Raw genomic sequence first — 21,758 nt, forward strand, 5'->3', positions numbered from 1 at the left:
GGCATATAGGTGTGGGTGTACAGGAAGTAGCCCTCTTTGGAAGCTGAGGTGTTGGTGAGGTGAGGTTGGCTGTGGCTTGTCTTTCAGTTTTTTACCCCAATATCTGGCTCCAGGTTTTTTTATTAATAAGACCATTTAGCAATTTGTCTTACATGGTACATGTAAATGCATGCAGGCAAAATACTCATAAACTTTAAAAAAGATAGACAGGCAGTGGTGGTGCATGCCTTTACTCTCAGTCGTGGCAGAGGCTGGTGCCAGCCTGGTCTACAGAGCAAGTTCCAGTGCAGCTGGGCTCCACAGAGAAACTCTGTCTCAAAAAAACATCAAAAATCTGGGAAAATAAAGGCAGCTGTTTCCAATTCCGACAAAGCTTAAAGTATCAACTTGTTTTTATTGCTGATTCTCCTGGAATCAGGAACACTTTTTTTTTTTTTTTTCCAAAATCAACATTGCTAAGACAGCAGTGTTGGAAGTGATTTAATCTGTTTATTAATCTATGCATGAGCCCAGAACCTCATCTCTGTTACAAAATGAACCCTGCTACTGAACATCCCTAACGAGTTTTAATATTAGTTCAATTAAGTGGCGCATTCTGTAGCTGCATCATTAGGGTGTCGCTAGTTTAATGAGCTTCATCATTTGGTACTCCATTTTCAAGGGAGAGTCTTGATAAAGTCCTAGTGTGTACAGATCGACGATGCTCCTGTTGCTTCGTGGGTGGCTGATGTAAGCATCTCTCTGTGGTCCTCAGAGCTTCGATAGGCTGTCAGGCAGTCAGGGAAAGGCCAAAGGAGGGCAGTGGGCAGCGCAAAGGAACTCTACCACCTTAGCAAGTCCCATAAACTCTCTCCAAGCCTTTCTATCCCTCCCACACAATTAAATAATATATTTCCTCCTAAGAAAGTATGAGAGTAATTTGACAAAAATATCCATATACAATTGGGAATGATTCCGGCAAATGTGAAGGACTTAATTTGCAGAATTTAATATCATTTAAAAACCAAAGCATGCTTAGAAATTTGGCTCATCCATCTTCCTAGATCAGTTCAGGGCATGCAACCATTATGGAATTAGCCAAATCCCTCCCCCTAAATCTCTGCACTTAACATTCAAGCAGCCTACCCTGAATATCCCTAAAGACACCCTGTCCTCATAACACTAACATAAACAAACTCCAGGTTTGTTTTGTCTCTCTGGGACTGAGAAACTTCTCCCACTCACACCCGACATCAAGCAGCAATCCTCTGCAAAGCTCCAAGGTGATGAGGCTAATTCCTGCCTGATGCTGCTGATTGCCTTCCTCCTTCCCCACCCAAGCCTTGACTTGGTACCCAAGGCTCTCCATTTCCTTCTGCCTCATCTGCAGACTGGCACCTTGTTCCCTAATGTAGTCTAATTTCCTGAAGAGAATAGATCCCCTGCCTTTGCCCAGATTGCCCTCAATTAAGTGGTGCATTCTGTAGCTGGATGATTAGGGTGTCGCTAGTTTAATGAGTTTCATCATTTGGTACTCCATTTTCAAGGGAGAGTCTTGATAAAGTCCTAGTGTTTATAGATCGATGCTCCTGTTGCTACATGGGTGGCTAACGTAAGTACCTCCCTATGGTCCTCAGAGCTTCTTGGGCTTTCTCTACCATGTCAGTCTAAGCAACCATTACCCACCTTGGAAGAATTAGATTGAGCTCACTCTTGTGAACTATATCTTTCACATGGGACCCACAAAGTTAATGGGAAAAGTCTGTATTTCATTAACCTTTTATTAAAATTAAGCATTTCCTTCAATTATGAAGGAATTATGTAGGCAATAAACTATCGTTAGCACTAGAAATCTGATATCACCCTGTCCCATTACAGCAAATATAGAAATCTGACAAAGACAACTGACATTCACTAAGATGTTTGAACTATGATGCTGGACTGGCAGCTACCTCTGCCTTTTTGTATTTCATAATGAGGTATGAATGTCATGATATAGCAAGTTTATTTATGAAGGATTTTACCCTGGCTGTAGCAGTGCTGGTCTCTAATCCAGAGGCTTAGGTTAGAGGATTGCTAGGTTGAGGCTGATCAAGACATCTTAGCAAGGATTTACCTCGAAATAAAATTAGGAAGGAAGGAAGAAAGGAAAAAGGACGGGAGGGAAGGAGGGAGGGAGGGAGGGAAGAACAAAAGGGGGTGGGGCTGCTGGTGTAGCTCTGTGGCAGAGAACTTGCCTAGGACACACGAGGCGGGCTTGATCCCTCACATTATGGCACATATGCTTGGCAATAGATTTTAATATACTGCTTTCTTTTGTGATCCCATAAGTTTACCTTATGCATTTGACAACATGACTCTGTGAAGAGGTGAACAGTGGTGATGCCTCCTGTGTAGTCTGCTGCGATGGCCTCGGGAGGAAGGGATGACACCAGGCCACTGGACTCCCCATCAGCCATTGCTGTGTTTTTTGCATTTTGTTCCATTAAGGGTAAGACTTTGCTTTTTAGTACCTGTGGCCTGCTGCAACTCTCAGAAATGTTTTTTTTTTTAATCAAAAATAAGAACTAACCCTAAGTGTATATCAAATGTTACATTTCATTAACCTCCTGATTTATTTACTGATACATACATGTCCTTTGGTCAGCATTATTTATTTCTTCCTACCAAACCCATCTATTCAAACATCAAGCCTGCCTGAGCCATTGAGGTCAAAGATACTTTCACTGAAGAGACTTCTTAAGTGGATTGCAAAGACTGTTTTAAAAAACACAGATTTGGGTAAAAGCAGCGGTCATTTCCCCACATGTCAGACAGAGAAAGGACAGGAGGGGGGCCTATACCATCTACTGAGGTCTCATGAGCAATACTTCAAATTAACAGCCTGACAGCTGGCTGTTGATATGTAGCCAGACAGCTGGCTGTTGATATGTAGCTTATTTCATCATTCAGCCAACATGACTTATAAGAAGGCAATTTTCATTTTGTTTAAAATTACAAAACAGTTAAAATGTTGTCAGGGTTTTCATTTAGTATTATTTATTATTTAGTAATATTTCCTACGAAGTTGTGTTGGCCTGTCACGCAGACAGCTGCATAGTTTACACCCTTAGTTCACATATAACAGAATGGGGCATTATGTATGAACAGAACTCTAAGTTTTATTGGTTTCGTGCAGTTCTATAACAGGAATATAAATGTTATCGAGTCCACACCAGGTCCAGTGCTTCTCTCTCAGCTTGCTGTCATGGATCAGGATGTAAAGCTCTCACCTACTACTCCAGACCCATGCCTGTCTGCTTCCCACCATGATGCTCACTGACTCACCCTCTAAGACTGTAAGCAAGTCCCTAATTAAATGCTTTCTTCTGTAAGTTGCCTTGGTCATGGTGTGTTTTCACATCAATAGAACTGTCATGAAGACATCTGGGTTATCTGAGATACATAATTTTTCTTTTCTTTTTACCTTCTTGCTCTACTTTGGACCTGATTAGATAAGTTAAGACAAGTTTTTTTCATATATATTTTGAGTACAAAAGGAATAAATGATATTTTGAGTAGGAATGTGAGTACCAGAAAATGCTAAGTGCTGGGCTGCTAATGTGACCTATTTATACTGGAAAACAGGGATGGTCTCCAGACTCCTATCACTGAAAATGTTCCTAAGAAGTAGATGTTCTGGTCAGTTTTCTTGTTAATGTGACACAACCTACCATCATTGGGTATGAGGGAATCTTAATTGAGAAAAATGTCTCTATTAGATTGTACTGTAGACATGCCTGTAAGGCATTTTCTTGACTAATGATTGATATGGGAGGGTGCAGTCTACCGTGTACGATGCCAGCCCAGGGCTAGTGGTCCTGAATTGTCCTGAGTTGTATAAAAAAAAACATGCTGAGTGAGCTGAGTAGCATGCCAGTATGTAATGTCCAACCATGGTCTCCTCGCCAGTTCCTGCCTCCAGGTTCCTGTTGGGGTTCCTGTCCTGACTCCCCTCAATGACAGACTCATGTGGAAGTAAAACCAAACAAACCTTTCTTCCTCAAACAGCTTTTGGTTGTGGTGTTTAGAACAGCAACAACGAAGCCAACTACTACATCAGTCTCCAGTGAGAGTGCAGATGCCAGATGCTAACCCCAACCGTCATTTGCAAAAATGTTTGCTCTCTCTTGTCATCCAACCAACTACTCAGTCCTGTCATTGTCTTTCAGGATACCTCTCAAGTCTGTCTCCTCTGACACCAAGATTATATTTCTTGTTGCTTAGGCTACCTATGTTCCTTCATCCCTTTGTTCTGTTCTAATTAATGCCACTCTGCAGCCATAGTGATATTTTAATGATGCAAATCTAATTATGTCAATTTTATCCTATAACCCTTGAAGTCTTCTCATATTCCAGGAATTCTCATGGCTTATGAAGGCTAGGCATTTTTTGTATCAACTCCCATCCATCCAATTTTTTGTAGTATTTTTTTTCACTTATTCAACTAGACCAGTTTCATTGAAGAATTCATATTTTCTTTTTTCTTGAGATAGGGTCTCACTATGTAGCCTTCAATGGCCTGAAACTCACTATACAGATGAGGCTGGCATCACATTCTCAGATATCTGCCTGCCTGTGCCTCTTGAGTGCTGGGGTGCTACCATGACCAGCCTCCACACTCCTCTTCATGACCTGTATAGAAGACATAAAAGATGCTTCTTCTTGGAATATACTGTCCTTACTCTTTGCACACTTCTCAGATTCCTCCCTTTTATATTCCCAAGAAGTATTTAAAAAAAATGAGAAAGCATGACATAGCCAAGACTAGCAATGATCTGGAACTCCTCATCCTCCCACCTCCACCTCCCAAGAACACAGACTATAGGTGCACACCACCATGCCTGGCTCCAAAAAGCACTTTTTGACAATAGATAGCTAGCAAGATTTGAGTTCAGAATCTTGATGCCATGACAGCTATTGCATGTTCTCAACAAACTTCAAGTCATCAAAATAAAAAAAGGCATGGAGAACTCAAAGGATGATTTGCCATATGAAGAATTCAATTTCTTCTGAGAAGTACCTATGCAGGCAGATAGCAATCCTTCCATCAGGCCAGTAAGATGGCTCAGGAGGTAAAGGCTTGCTATGGAGTCTGAGGACTTGAGTTGGATTCCTGGAACCCACAGAAGAAAGAGAAAACCAACTCCTAAAAGTTGTCCTCTAATCTCTACACATGAGTTGTGGCACATATCATTGGCACTCATGCACATACATGTCACACACACACACACACACACACACACACACACACACACACACACACACACGAAAAGGACCCTTGCATCATTGGTAAAAATCCTTTTTCATGTGCTCTTACCTCCACACCTATTGCTGAATGAAAAATCCATTCAGCAATAGGTGTGGAGGTAAGAGCAGAATATATATGCAATTATTTCAAGATAAGGTTACAGGATAAAGTTATGTTTATAAGGTTACAGGCTTCTGTTTCAACTCTCATTTTCTTTTTCAACTACCATTTATGCTTATTTTAATCTCAAATGTGCTTGTGGATATTAGTCAACACATACACATTCTCCTGCAGTTTTATGATCTCTAACCTCAAGGCATAGTGCCTCCTATTATCAAGTTAAAAATAAAACCAGGTTGATTTGAGGGAAATCAGTAGGTAAGTCTTCTATAGACACAGGTAGAGAATTTCAACTCTGTATGGTGATTAATTCACTAACTACTAGCTGCTAAGCATGACCAGAAATGATGGGCACATTGTTACCATGGTGTTAAAATGAGGAACAGTAACTGATAGGATTTCTGCACATTTCAGTGTTGAATAAAAAATATCATTGAATCTGACAGTATCATAATGCTACGTCAATGATGTAAGATGATCATACATGGCTAGAAAAGAGTGTAGTAAGTATAGAATTGTATCTTTTAAAGTGATCTCTGAGAGGAATAGGGAATGAAGGGCACACAACTAGTGCCACTGTCAGAACGGGGTGAGCAGGTGACATCTCAATTGCTTAGTTTAGATGTCTGAGAACTTCATTTACAGAAGAAAACACAGAGTGAAATCACTGTACAGAAGGGCCCACAATGACATCTTAGTACTCTTGACTTGATGGTGTTGGAGAAGGGGTGAGGAGTGAAAGGAAGTTAGCAGGTAAAGACGACTCTGGCTACCGAAGGGGGAGTGTTTGTAAACCCTGCCCCTCTCTCCTGTGGCGTGAAAGACCTCCAGTGATGGTAAGGGCTCCAACTGAGAAACAGTTAAGAGAGAAGTGCCGTCAGCCGGAGGTACACTCCTCTGGTGAATTTTAACTGACACAGGGCATTGAGTGTTGCTAAGAAGGTACTGAAGAGGTAATGCGCCAGATGCTATTGGTTTAGTAAAATTAACCCAACTCTCTAGGTCATCTTCACTAACACATCGCCTTCTGGGTCTAAGGCAAGAAGACAGCCTGGAGGTGCTAGAAAAAGCAATGTCAGTGAGTAGCATTGTGCCATAAAAGGACTTCCACAGGCGAAGTCTAGAGAACAAGCAGTCATCCAGAATGCTCTGGGAAGAGGATATGATTTATGTAGACCTCTGCTTCCTTTAATGAAGAGAGGTTTAAATTAGGTTACAGTGCCTTGTCCACCATGAGTATCTGTGATTCAACGCTGGGAATAGAACACAAAAGATGTTTTGTCTGTTTGATCCATGAACGTTGGTGAAATCACAGAGCTAGTCGAGGTCTCAGTAATGTTCTTAGCTGTGAACCAGGCGTCACCATATCCATATCTTTGATGATTATACATCATCGATATGCTCTACTCCAAACCATCTGCTGTCACACAGCAGCAGCATTCTCCCATGCCTACGCAGCATTCTCCCACCGTTCAATCTGCCTACAACAACCTATTGCCTCACCTCATCAGTCACCTCATTTCACAGACACAGTACCTTCTACCTGGCTCCCAGAACAGATACTTCAAATTCTCTGAAAACTCCCTTCTCTTTTAGCTCTTCGTTAATCAGTAACTTATTTTTTTTAATTTTTATTGATTTATTCTCTTGAATATGGTATAGAATGGAAATTCTGGGCAAGTCACTCCTCTGCTTAAAAATCTCTCCATGCATGCACATTCATGTTCTCAGGATGAAGAGCTGAAATCTCTGACAATTTTGGATGATCTGACCTTTTTATAGCCTCCTCTTAGTCTGCTGTACCCTCACTGGCCTGTGGTTAGCCTTGTCTTCTTACTCAGTTCCTGACTACGTGCATGGGTATCATGCCTACTGCTATTGCTGAGGGGCTTACTCCATTTCCCTTTATGGGGCTCAGTTCACATTCCCCACCTCCAAAGCTAGTCTTCTCTGAGCCCCACCATCCAACCTTCCCTTCTGTTAGGGTTTTATTAATTAGAGCAGAAGCTGTAACATTTAGTGAGAACTTATTACATGCAAGCATCGTGTTAGGTATTTTCTACATCTTAATTCACCTTTACTATCCCATGGGTCTGTGCTCCATAGATATTCCACAGATAGTTTCAAGTCCATCAAAAATGTATAAGATAAAACCATAGTTCATAGGTGCTTAGAAATTCTATAACTGTGTGTCTTAGGGAATAGCCATGTCTAAAGATTTTTTGATGCTGGCATGCATACATAAGGCTATATTACAAATAATCAAACACCAAGTATTTGGTGGAAACATTCCTTAGGAAAGGCCTGAATTCTCAAAGCTGTCCAATCATTCTTTTGTTAATCCACCTGTGAATTCTTCAGTCCACCCAGCACCAAAATTGTGTCAAACACCTCATTTCCTTCAGTTTTCTACATTCTGTCTTTGTAGATGATAGTTGTCACACTGATAGTCCCTGACCACCCTTCTTGTCACAAGTCCTTCAGACAGAAGCCTGCAAACACACGAATCTCCTATTCATCTAAGTTTTAGAAATGTTAAAAGCAAAAAAAAAAAAAAAAAAAAGGTCATAACTGGATTATGAAGTGGCAACGTAATAAAATCTCACCTGTATCCTGTGCAGGTGGCATTTTGACCGGAAGGAGCCACTGGTCTCAGACTGACCCGTGGAGAAACCTGGGCTGAGAGCAGAAATCCCAAGGCAAGAATAATCAGAGCTACTGTGGTACCTAAAAAAAAAAAAAAAAAAAAAAAAAAAAAAAGCTTTTTACTGGAGAGCATTATTTATTTCAACACAGACCTGGTTTGACATCATAGCTCTGAATGAAACTCCTTGATTTATCTTCCCTAGATTAAAAAAAAATGCTTTACTATGTATACTAATGGTCAGAAGAACTCAGTAACACATACCTATTGAGACTCAAAGAAAACAAAATTCAAAGCAAATCTAGTTGGCCAGAGTAATTGGTAATTGGTAATAATTTTCTAAGACTGAAACAATAAGCTGCCAAACCTCCCAAAAAAGATACCAAAGATTATAAGATTGCTGATAAATCTTAAAAAAAAAAAAATCAGACAATGAAAACAAGGCTCTTCCCACGCTAGCAGCCTGGTGCCATGCCTTCCTCACCATTATGCTCTCCACCTTTGGAACTATATAAGCCAAAATAAACTTTTTCAGAAGTTAAAAGAAAAAAGGAAAAAAGAATGGACGCCTCACTGCCAAGTCACTAACACAACAGAAGCACACAAGGAAAGAGGTGCACATCACATGGTGTTGTCAGAGCCAAGAAATTCTCCCAATGGCATTTGATCAGTAAGACGTGAATTAGCAAAAATAAAGGCCCCGACTGATTATTTCTTTTTTTTTTTTTTTTTTTTTTTTTTTTGGTTTTTCGAGACAGGGTTTCTCTGTGTAGCTTTGCGCCTTTCCTGGAACTCACTTGGTAGCCCAGGCTGGCCTCGAACTCACAGAGATCCGCCTGCCTCTGCCTCCCGAGTGCTGGGATTAAAGGCGTGCGCCACCACCGCCCGGCTCCGACTGATTATTTCTAAAGCAGGTGAAAATTAAAAAGGCAATGGCACACCGAAAAGGCTAGGCCACATACATTCATTCACTTTCCTGTTAATATTCAGGACTGGACATTTGCTCTGCACTTTAAGAAACAGGATTCATGATCATTCTATCACTGAAAAGACCAAATTTCTCCAGGTGTGATAGGGTGCTCCTCCAATTCTAGTACTTGGAAGGCAGAGGCAAAATGACCCCAAATCCATGCCAGTCTGTGCTATAATGCAAGACCCATCTTTGTCTCCAAAAACTTTGTGCTGGAGTTGCAGCTTAGTACCTGCCTAGCACAAGGCCCTGGTCACATCTGAATGTGTGTGCATGTGTGAGTGCACACACACACACATGCACACACACACACACACACATATGCACACATATTTAGCTTTTAATTTCTGTTCTGGGCACAGAATTGTGAGGACACATAAAAGGAATAGCACGAAGAAAAAGATTCTGTGTTAGCTGAACAACTACCTGGGACCATATGGAGCTTAGGGATAGAATGTATATGGCACTAAGTATTTTACTGAAATAACAGGCAAGTAATTTAGAATTCAACTAAACTTATCATTAAAGGATTAAGTAACAGGAAAGCCTTGGGAAACCATGTGGTAGGAGAGTAAGGCGCAGCAGCTGGGTTGAGGTGGCCTCTGCTATTTCACAATTCTGGTTCTAGACAGAGCACATGGCCTTCCCCAAGTTCATTTAGTTTTCTTTAAATGGGTCTTAGTGAAAACACACAGATATATTTTTTTTTTAATTTTAAATGTTACTATTTAAAGATTATTTTATGTAATGCTATTCAATGTCTAAAAACATGAACTACTATACAATTGTTAGACTCAGCTGAGAAACGGCAGTGTTCAAACAACAGAAAAAAGCCTAACACAGCCATTATCTCGTTCTTCCCTCTTTTCTCTAGGTTAAACATCTCTTCTTACTTCAACAGGCTTATAAATGCCTGTTTAAAACCACCTCCTGTTCCTCACTTGTTTTCACCTACCCAGGGGCTTCCTGATATCCTCCTCAACACAGGTCAACCTCTTGTCTTTGCTCCTGTGCTGACACTTGGAATGAACTCCTGCCCCTGGGCACAGGGCATCCACTGCCAAGTTACAAACCCGAGTGGAGCATCCTGCCCACTCCAGGAATGAAGGATTGAACCCCCAGTAACTGAGTTTGGAAGTTGGGATATATTTTCTCACCAAAAACTGTAGTATGTGCTAAAGCCGGTTTGTGAGATAAAATTTTGTCTTAGATATACTTTTGATTGAATAGAATTTAGTTAATGCTACTCAAAAATCTTCATGTTTGAGAGTAAAACATGCATTTTACTCTAGATATAAAGTTGTGATGGGAATGCAGCCAACTGATGAGTAGAACTGTGCATTTGAAAAAAATTAGAAAATATCTGAGGTAACCATGTAAACACAATGTTAAAGGTGGATCTTATTCTGTCCTGCAACAGAGCCCTTTACAGAAAAACAACAGGTGAAATGGTCAACTTTTAACACAAATGACTGGTGTTTTTTTTTTTTTCTTATTTTGCTATTATATAAAACACACTTGACCAATCAGATTTTACCCTAGAATTTAGGCCTGTTTCAAAAAGTCTTTTCTTGCTCTATGAAAGACTGTTCTAATATTTGCTTCCATACTATTCCAAAATAAAAAAAAACACAACGTTGCAGAGTAAGAGCATAAAGGATAAGCTTTTCAGACAAGAGCAGAAACACTGTGGCAATGCTCTTCAGTTTTGCTTCACTGAACAGCACTCCAACTGTTGACAGAAATGTCTCCTCAGCAAATTGTGTCCTTATAGCTCCCTTCTTGTCTCAGTCTTGTTTCCAGCCACTTACCCCAGGCTAGTTGAAAGATCCTACCTCTCATTGATTTGTTTTCTGCCTATCATTCTAGTTTCGTACTGTTTGGCTTAGAAATCATTCTCAGATGCCACTGTTACCTATTGAGAGAGTCACTGTCACCACTAGAAGGCATTTTAAAGCAGGATTCTACATCCAGCCACCTACCTGCCAAACTACCAAAGGTAAGCTTCCTTCGGCCCACTTTCTCAACGAGCCAGACTCCCACGAGTGTGAAAATGAAGTTGGTGAAAGCTGTCACTGAAGCCAGCCATATTGCAAGCCTGTCATCTTCCACGCCAGACATCTGCAGGATGGTGGCGCTGTAGTACCTGTGAGTAAAGAAGAGAATGACTGTTGTTGGTAGTTTTTCAAGGAAACTGTCAATCAGACAGAAAGATGCAGCCACCTGAAAAAAAAATGGCTAACTACACTAACAGCATTGCTACAAGAATTCATGTAAGCCCTTTAAAGGAGCACAATGGAGGAAACTTTCTCAGACACCGTTATTCTGGAGAGAGAAGGTTGAGTGCTTCCAAGATGAAATGTCCCACCTCTAACACAGCACCAGCCAACTGGCTCACTAAAGCCATCAGGGATGAGCTCTAAGACAATGGGATGATCCCGAAGTCACTGTTCTCTGTGAATGAGGAGACTGTATATAATGTGGCAGTGGTGGTGGTGGTGGTACATGTGAAGGTCTCTATAAGGAAAGCTGAAGGAGAACCACTTGTCAGGATGTATTTAGCTTTGTACAGGAGGAGGTACTGACTTATGCACATGAGGACAGCTCAAGGGCTTCTGGGAGACTGTGCTCTTCTGTGAGGTTGAGTCTTGAGCACGATTTATTTTCCTAAGTCTGCAGACTCATCTTGTTTACATGAATTCAATGAGATGACCATTTTCTCATGAGATGCTTTTCTATCGGAAGAATTCAAAAACCAACAGTGCATCCTGAACTGTGGCTTTGCCTAGCTTTGAGGAATTCTAAATCTGACAGTGGGTGTGTGAGCGGTACATGAGACCAAGCTGGTTATTTTCATAGTAAAAAAATCTGTAGTTTCTAGCTATTTATCAATACTTACATAATATTTCAGAGATAAAAATCTGCCTTAAATATGTCTCTTTGATTCATCAATGGCTTGTTTATGAGTTTCTAAATTAATGAGGATGGTTCTTATATGAAATATTAACAACATCACAGTTCATTCATCTTGACGGAGAATTTTCCTTTTTTAAAATAGCAATCCAAATTTATAAATTACTGTGAAACAGGAAGGATATATTTTACTGATCACACTAAAAATTACATAAGCCATTTGAAGAATGATGACAGCTGTTATAAAACCACAAATCCCCAGTGGAATAACTCCTAGTATGAAAATTGTGTTTTCAGAGTGATGAAAAAAAAAATCTGTGAATGTGATCCATTCCATCCAAACAGTGCTTTGCAATTTTCAGGCTCTATTGTACACGTTGTTATAGATATCTGTACAGCAAAGGTGTGTGTATCTTCTACAGAAGAAAATGAACACCAAATCTAACAAGGCAGAAATATTCAGGAAAATTCAAATACATAATACTGAGAAGGTTTTGGTATGTGCTATGTTAATTAATGCTGGAATCTTCTCAGTGTTCTAACAATGAAAACTGAGACACTGAACAAAACCATTTTCAAAAAATAAAACAAAAACAAAAAGTATAGCTAAATAAGGCTATTTTGATGTTTTAAATTTTGACTCAAAACTCACAAAACTGCCAGAGTTAATTTAGAGAATACAAAAGAGAGTAGTATTAAACTAAGTGGTTTGACTTTACTTAAAATACAGGTGCCAAAATATGGTGTTACTAGAGCTTTGGGGACAACCTATAATCACTATCCTGTGATTCAAAAATCTGAATTCCAAAGTTATCATTGTGATATGCTGTCCAGGTAATGTTAATCATCATTTGATGAATATTTATTTATGGATTGGGTACTGCCACCTTCAAGAGACTCACAGGTTGGTATTAGGGAATAAAAATGGAAACAAGTCATTTTACTTTACAAATGTGGAATAAAGAGCAAAAGAACATTTCCATTTGTTGTGAAATGTTCCTTGCTATCTCTGAAATTTAATGATGTGCAGCCATGAAGGATCATAGGGGTTTCCTAGCAGGCATGACAATCTGGAATGGAAAGCGAAGGCAGAGCAACACACACACAAAGCACGGGGATATTTCATCTAGAACTCCAGTATTTCATGTGGGATGAATGTAAGGTATATATATATTAAACAGAGGCTGCTCACCCCCCCAACCCCCAGTGAGCAGCTCCCAAATGCAATTATGGTTGGGTTTTGTCTTACAGGCAATGGAAAAATCAAATACAATTGGAAGAAAAATCACAAGAAGACATGTGTTCGGTGAGCAGACTGCTCTGGGGGACTTCTGGGTAAGATGACAGGCTAGAAACTGCCTCTGTCTGACCCGGTGAAACAGATGTACCAAGAAAGAAAGAATCCAATTCAATAAAGGGGAGAGGGCGAACATCAGAAACCTGAAAGAGCAGCAGCAGGACAAGTGTGAAGTGTCAAGAAGAAAGCCTTGCTGAGAACGGCGCCAGTTAGGTGGTTACAGGGCAGGGAAGGAAGAGACTTCTCATCTGAAATGTTATTGGCAACATGGATCCTCCAAAATCCATAACACCTCACCTGCTGATTTCAAAGATGCGGAAATAGATAAAAAGACAAATTAAGATCTCAAAATTGACCAAAAAGATCAATGACCTCAAACAAGCAGATGAATAAAGGACCTGGAGAGCAATGTCGGAACAAAGCAGGGGGGAAAAGGCACTTTTGACCATGGGAGCAGAGAAAAGGAAAAAAAAAAAGTTATGGGAAAAATACATGAGTTAAGGACAGATAAGAAAGAGTCCACTACGCCCAACACAGTAAACTAGAAACCCACTAACATCAGTAGAGTAGAAAGGAAGCACAAAATGTAATCTAGCCAGCTAGTAAAAGAACTTAAACTTACAAAAATAAGTAAACTTTCTTTTTTTTTTTTTTTGGTTTTTCGAGACAGGGTTTCTCTGTGTAGCTTTGCGCCTTTCCTGGAACTCACTTGGTAGCCCAGGCTGGCCTCGAACTCACAGAGATTCGCCTGCCTCTGCCTCCCGAGTGCTGGGATTAAAGGCGTGCACCACCACCGCCCGGCTAAACTTTCTTAATTATAACTTAAATTCAAAGAACCTCCAATAGAAATATGCAGATTGGCTGGCTGAATTAAAAATAAGACTCAACTGTCTGTTCTCTCCAAGAAACACATCTCACTGGCAAACACACACACACACACACACACACACACACACACACACACACACACGTCAAGGGAAGTCAGCTACCTTAGCAAGCAAATGGAAGCTGAAAACAAGCTGCCATCAATATTCTACTTCTAATAAAGTGGACCCCAAATAAAAATTAATAGAAGAGTTTTAAAAAGGCCCTTGTATACTCATAAAGGAGCAATTCATCACAAAGACATAACAGTTGTTAAATATATATGAAGTGAAGATTGGGGCTCCCAATTTCATTAAAAAGGGTTAGAAGCTCTAGTTACAAAATAGAAGTGAGCTCAATACTCTGTTCTCATCTATCATGCAAACTGAAATCTCAAGAGTTAAACCATACTGTAAGTCAAATGGACTTAATAGATAACTACAGAATAGTCCACTCCATAGACAGATATGTATCTTCTCATCAGCTCATCAGCCCAGGGAATCATCTCTACAAGCAAGTTGACAAATACAATGCAAAGACCTGGAGACTGAACATCACATTCTTAAATGACCAGTAGATCACTGGCAAAAGCAGGCAGAAAAATAAAAAAATTCCAAAAATAAGAACCTTTTAGAAATCACTAAAGTTTATAATTATGTCTTTGCATTACAAAAATCAGAGAGATCTCAATAAATACCTAATGATGCATCAGAAGGTTTTACATAAAACAAGTCTACGTCAAAAGTAGTAGATGGAAGAAAGTAATAAAGATTAGGGCAGAAGTTAGTGGAATAGAGACTAAAAGAACAAAACACAAAATCATCCAGACTTGAAAAATGAAGATTGACAAGCCCCTAGCAAACATTACTCTAAGAAGGGAGTGATGAAAACAGACAAAGATCAAGAGATTCTAATACAATGTAGAGAATATAATTTGAAGTCCTAGGGAGTTGGGAAAGTTTTATAAGAAATTGAAAAATCTCTAAGAAATAGATAAATTACTAAACACTTATTTATTATATATACAGTAAGCCTGTATGCCAGAAGAGGGCACCAGATTTCATTATTGATGGTTGGGAGTCATTATGTGGTTGCTGGGAATTGAACTCAGGACCTCTGGAAGAGCAGCCAGTGCTTTTAACCTCTGAGCCATCTCTCCAGCCCCATAGTTTAAATATATGTAAATGCTGTTTTCATGAATTATGACCTGAGTCAACTTAAAAAGTTATTTTTCATTTTCACTAGTGTATGTTCTCTGTATAGCATACTGGGTCCTCTCAGGACGTTCTCATACAAGGATGCAGCGAACTCTGAGTGGACACTGCCCAGGCCCATCCCTTTCTCAACTCTATTAGTTCTCTTTGCTCCCTGGGCACTTCCACTTCCTTCATGGCTCACACACACACATGATTTTATGATCTGTGTATTATGACAGGACATATTTATCTAGGAACACAAATGAGGGGAACCATGCATGCAGTAGCTTGTCTCTAGGAGACTGGCTTCATTTGTTTAATATGATTGTTCCTGCAAACAACATGCCTTTGTTCTTATTTCAGTGACCATTTCATGTGACTGGCTACCACTCAACTTACTACCTTCTGAACATTTATGCAGTGGTTTGCATTTTCAAAGGCCTGGGTCATCTTCCTATAAAACCTAAGAACATAGGAACGGAGGAGGCATTCACGTGTGGACTTGAAGCAGGATTCATTTCAAATTCATCTCCTAACGTGAGTCAGGTAAAACATGATCTTCAAAAGCTCCCTGGGCCACCTTCAGTCATCCTACACACACCATCTCTTCCTCCAGTGAAGGAGAAGCCCCAGGACTGCCTGTGCCCACGGAAGACTCTTTCCTAACTCTGTGGAGAGGCCTAAGAACAGAAAAGGCGGGGCCTGAACATGTGCACTGCTGTCTCAGATGGGACATGTGCCTTCCAAACTTGAATTTGAAATAGTAGGCAAAATAGCTCTAAAAAACACAGCAACTTGGAAGAAGCAGTGCAGGAATATGGACAAGTAGTCATATTTTTAACAGAATGTATATATTAAATCCGTGTATACACAAGGCATTCCTTAAGAGCTTTCAAAACTCCATTATTCAGCTTCTTGAGGCCACAGCCTTTGCCACACCTGTCAATCTTGCAGAGTAAACAGATATATTAATGGCTTATTGAGTGAATTAGATTTACCACAGACTATCAAAAATGATTACGCATTTGTATAACTTAAAAAGATAAAACCACGCTGAACAGGTTATATTTAGGAATATGTATGTATATTCAAATACATCTATGAATGCAATAACAGTTAGCGAAAAAAGAGGTCATGAATTTGAATGAGCCTGGGAAGGGGTGTGTGGGAGGGCTTGGAGGGAGAAAAGGGAAAAGAGAAAATGCAATTATATTATAACCTGAAAAATAAAATAAAAGAAGCTAACAGTTCAACTCACTTGTTGTAGTCAATGTGGATGACTTGTAAGAGAGAGAAAGGAATACAGTGAACTTTATCTACCATCACAGCAAGGTAGCCCTAAAAGTTTGTCGAGACAATAGAAAATGATAGCATTAACTTTCTTAGAAAACGAAAAACAAATTCTCCCAGCACAAAACTATAAAAATGTTACTGCCATAAGTCAAAGCACATGAAACATTCACTTCCTGTCAGTGAGAGCTGTCTGAAGCAGGTCAAGTTAACCGCAAACATTGAGTCACAAGTACAATAACATGGCACCAGGCTTGGTTGTCCCAGTATTATAGACAACTTGTACTAGTCATCACCACTGCCAACCTGCTTCTCAACTGCATGGGCTATGTTTGGACTTGAATGTGGTCTGGTTAATGAGAAGACCAAATTATAGAGTACCCGATCAACTATAAGCCCTAGGAGATTTGCATTCAAGTTTCATTTTTGGGATCTTTCATTAATTCCTAAGAAAACCAGTCTATTTTTATAACCCATATATAATAGTGTACTAAAGACACAATTTAAAATGCCATGATGATAACCCTAGCATTTGAGAAGACAGTTATTCAAATCTTAGATGGTCTTTTAATAAAAAACCCGGAGCCAGATATTGGGGTGAAAGCTGAAAGATCAGAGAAGCAGAGGAAGCCACAACCACCACCTGTTTCTTACCTCACCCACTCCATGAATCCTCTGACTGAAATCCTGAGTCTTTACCCAAAAGGGTCTCAGCTGAACTGCTTTAGTTCTTGTTTCCTCAGGCCTTATATACCTTTCTCTGCCCAGCCATGTCACTTCCTGAAATTAAAGGCGTGTGTGTGCTTCCCAGTACTGGGATTAAAGGTGTGTGCAACCACTGCCTGGCTTTGTTTCCAGTGTGGCCTTGAACTCACAGAGATCCAGAGAGATCTCTGCCTCCCGAATGATAGGATTAAGGGTGTGTGCCACCACTGTCTGGCCTCTATGTCTAATCTAGTGGTTGGCTCTGTCCTCTGATCCCCAGGCAAGTTTAATAGGGTACAATCATTACAGTCTGGGCTATAAAATAAGATACTGCCTCAAAACAAATGAACCCCCTCAAACATCCCCCCCCCCTCAAACAACCCAAAGACATCAACAACAGCAATGAGACAGAAGGGAAAGAGAGAGGGAGAGAGAGAAAGGAGAGAGATTATTTTAACTGAAAAGTATTTTCCTATTGAAACAAAATTGGAGGGACATCTATGAAAAACAAATCAACAGCTTTAAGAGGAAAAATGTTTTAATCAAGATACAAAAAGTTGTTTTAAAACTTAAAACTTTCAAAGATATTTTACATATTCTGTGCAAAAATATTATAGATGCAAGATACAAAGGCAAAGATAAAAGTCAGGAAACCAGAAGTTAAGATTGTGCCTATATCGGATCAGACCTGGGTTCTGTGCTAATGTACCAGTAAACTATAGACCATGTTAATCTTAAATCAAACCATACTCCAAGTATCAGAGTAACCTTTGAAACAAGCAATTAATAATCATATTTAATACAGGATAACCATTCCCAAAATTTAAATACTTTTATTAGTCTTTGGGCCACACAAAAGAAAAATGTGACAACGTTTGAAGGCTCTTCTACAATTCCCTGATACTTCCAAAGAGAAGTCCCTCTGTCTTAGCAGCTCCTGTGAACATTTCTCCTCTGGAGACCACAAGAAGAGCACATACCTGCCTCACCAGCCTGACCCTCCTTCACCTTTCACTGAGAACAAGGCAGAAGCTCTCTAATCCGATCTTCAGGTCACCCATTTGAGAGAACAATCTACTCATTTTTCCACAAAGAATTCTTCCACTAGATGCAGGAATGGGTATTAGGCTAGCACCTCTCAACTGTAGAGTTGTGTGGCTGTGCCTATGGGTGACTGATCCAAACCCATTTGTATGTTATATAATTCAACCATAAATCAATAAAACATAAACACTAAACACGAGTTGTATTAAGAATAGATCCCGATTCTTTGGAGAGGCAAGGGGGGATGAAGGGGAGACAATTCTGCATGACATCATAATGCTCCAGAGCTAAACATGGAGCAGCAGAGAGATTCTTGACCTGGGTTTTTTCTCAGGTATATTTTAACCCTTGTTCAGTTAGAAAGAAACCAAAGTCTGAAAATTCACAGACGATATGGGTGTGGCTTACTTAATACAACCCACAGAGCTGTTAAAACGATGAGCATGCTGCTAAGGGTCAATGGAAAATAAACAGTCCAGGGTACCCTTATGGCATGTCCTCTTAACTGTCCCAGAAAACAGGAGTATGTGGGTCCTAATCATGTCAGGTAAGAGGGCATGCCCTTTGCCTATCAAGTTTCAGTTTCTCATGCAGTCTAACAACATGCAGGGCTTTAATTCTTTCAGATGACCTGGGATCTAGAGGCCAGGCTGTTCTCCTTCAAGTTCTGTATTCCTCAGACCCCAACAAGGCAAAAAGTAAACTGAGGGGGGATGACACCGTCTTCCTTTCTTCCCACTTCCCACTCTGTTTACTTTCTGGTCACATCATCCCACGGAGATTCGTGACCTGACTCACAGTTTTCGTTCCTCGCAGTCTTTGTCAAGTTCTTAGAGGGGTGTAGCTGTATGGTGGGTCACACACACAATAGCTCATGACCATACTTCCCCATTCCCTCTCAGATCCGCACCTCAATCTCCAGCCACACAATTCTTTATTCTGGAGCCTCTTCCACAGACCACTCTTCCCACCATCACTAACCCCTGGTCAGTCACCACATGTTCTCAGGAATGGGGTGTTGCAGAAGGACCCACAGCCTGTTCAGCCACCCAAACAGCTGCATCCATCTCGTCATTTGTTAACTCAAGGTCTGGGATCAAGACGTTTCTATTTCCAGCCAGTTTTTGGAGGGGCTGTTGAAGCTTTGAAAACTCTGTCAGGAGCCCACCTCAACAATCATTTTTGTATCACTATCTCCCACGCCTTTGCCTTTGTCTTCTCATATTCGTGTCACAACCTACAACTATTTGTGTCCAGTTAGTCCACTTGTATCGTCAGCTAACAGCGGAAGGGGCCGACGAGGGGGGAAAAAAGTACTTGAAAATCCCCAAGCTGTGGAATTTCTCACTCACTGAAGAATAATGTCATGGTACTCATCACGGTCTGTAATCCTGAGTCACCCCTGAGAAGTGTGGCAATCTGAAGGACACACGTTGACCATCAGTCCTCATAGTTCATGAACTCCAGTCATCACTCAAATCCCCCACTTATGAACTCAATATTTGCAGGTGATTAATATTAGCCATCTCTCTTGCATTTGATGCAAGAAATTTATTCGTATCTCCCTGATACGACAGATCACTTTTCTTTGACATAACAGTTACTTAAATAAATACACCTATTTCTTGTGCTAAATTAACACCCCCAGAAGAATAGTTCATATGTGATTCACTTTTGAAACTACTATCACTGACTGTGGATTCTTCACAGGCATTTACTAAATGTTTATGCAAAGCAAAGGAATGAGATGATGTGACACCTTCTCCCTATGTTTATCATTATAGACACATATAATTCATGGACCACAAAGCTTTACCTTTCTAAAGTATACAATGGAATGGTTTTTAACTAAATTTAAATCTTTAAAAATAACATTTTTATATGTTAATATTATAATTTTATAACATTAATGAAAGTATTTCAACAATCTGGAAGGTTTGCAGATATTAGAGTCCTGAGGAAGAGGATGAGATGGGAGAGTAGAGGATTTGTCTTGAAGGTCTTTGCTTTTCTACCTGCTACCCAGTGCTGCCCTGTCTCCATCCAGCCACAGTCCTTTGTACATCACTGGCTCACGCGCATTCCCAGTATCCATCTGCACGGTCTGAGAACAGGACTTCTCTGTGTTTCATGGTACGCATGTGTTTGGATTGGTGTGTAATGTGCGTGTAGGTGCACATGTGTATGTGGAGAAGAGAAGTTGACGTCAGATGTCTTCTTTAATTATTCCCCACCTTATTTATTAAAACATGGTCTCTCTGATCCAGAAGCTCACTGATTAATCTAGGCTGAGTAGTAAACTCCAGGCTCTGCCTGTCTCCACCGCTTACCCATGTTTACATCACTCCAGTTGGCTTCCTCATAGCATCTGGTTTTCACATGGGTACTGGGGACCAGAGTCCAGTCTTCGTGTTTGCAGGGCCAGCAATTTACCAACTGAGCCCCTTCCCCAGCCCCCAAGTGCCCCAAGGACAGGACTTTAAAAATGACTACATCTAATTTATGAGACTTTTATATCCTCACAGTTACAGAAACTTCATTTACTGTGTCTTTAGCTTCAACTTGTGTCTGCCTAACACCTCATTAGGACACAGAAGAGGGAGCGAGGTAACAGTCTATTTAGACTTCCTCTCAGGAGTCTTAAGAGTCTGAGAAAAGGGCAGGTCATGACATTTACTCTGGGAAAAGCAGTGCTCACAGCACTGACTATTAAAGGGGATTTAAAAAAAAAAAACTATGCTAAGCTGTGATGGCCTCAAAAGTTTGTTTGTAAGTAAAAGTTTGCCAGAATTTTTTTTTATTCTATATAGAAGTAACATTTTAGAACATGTTCACAAAAATACAATTATGCGAAACTATATACTTTAGTACACACTACTTATGACTCAAACTCTCCAGGGAATCACAAACTGAGAGAACAGATCAAGAGTATGCAGAAGATAATGTGACAAAGAGAAAACATGCGGAGCAGAGCTGAACTATTTAACAAAAGGTAAGCATTCCGTTTCTATTTAGGCAAGCCTTTTATACTTCTCTCTGTTCCTAATTTTCTATGATGGGTCTATATTATTTATAATTTTCTGTTAAGTAGCAAAATTTCATAGATTAGAACATGCCACATATTCAGGCACCCTTGGCCCCCAACACTGATCTAAATGCACTATTAAGTAAATAACGCAAACATGAAATAAACACAAGGAATGGACACATGTATGTTTGTCTTTAGACAAACAGTATTTTCTGAAATATAAAATAGCAATTAAGGTACAGGGATGTTCATGATGACACAAATGCATTTTAATATAAATGCAATAATAGCAAAATGTCTCAACCTGATACAATTAAAATGCATTTTCAGGGTCTCTTATGCACAGTGGAAGATGGAAAGATGAATGGGGACTAACATTCCACTGAGGGAGACCACTAGGCCCCAAAAGCTACCTGCC

General features: G+C 40.1%; 1 protein-coding gene across 1 annotated transcript in view; it reads right to left on the reverse strand.

The window, feature by feature from the left end:
* Window positions 1-21,758, reverse strand: part of Slc2a13 (solute carrier family 2 member 13) — a 310,634-nt gene that overhangs the window by 74,611 nt on the left and 214,265 nt on the right. The window contains exons 5-6 of the mRNA XM_042264530.2: window positions 10,986-11,149; window positions 7,996-8,116 (exon numbers count right to left, since the gene is read on the reverse strand). Of these exons, the coding sequence (XP_042120464.2) occupies window positions 7,996-8,116; window positions 10,986-11,149 (285 nt within the window). The remainder of the gene's footprint in view (window positions 1-7,995; window positions 8,117-10,985; window positions 11,150-21,758) is intronic.

The sequence above is a fragment of the Peromyscus maniculatus genome, chromosome 20, assembly GCF_049852395.1.
Source record: "Peromyscus maniculatus bairdii isolate BWxNUB_F1_BW_parent chromosome 20, HU_Pman_BW_mat_3.1, whole genome shotgun sequence".
Taxonomy (NCBI): domain Eukaryota; kingdom Metazoa; phylum Chordata; class Mammalia; order Rodentia; family Cricetidae; genus Peromyscus; species Peromyscus maniculatus.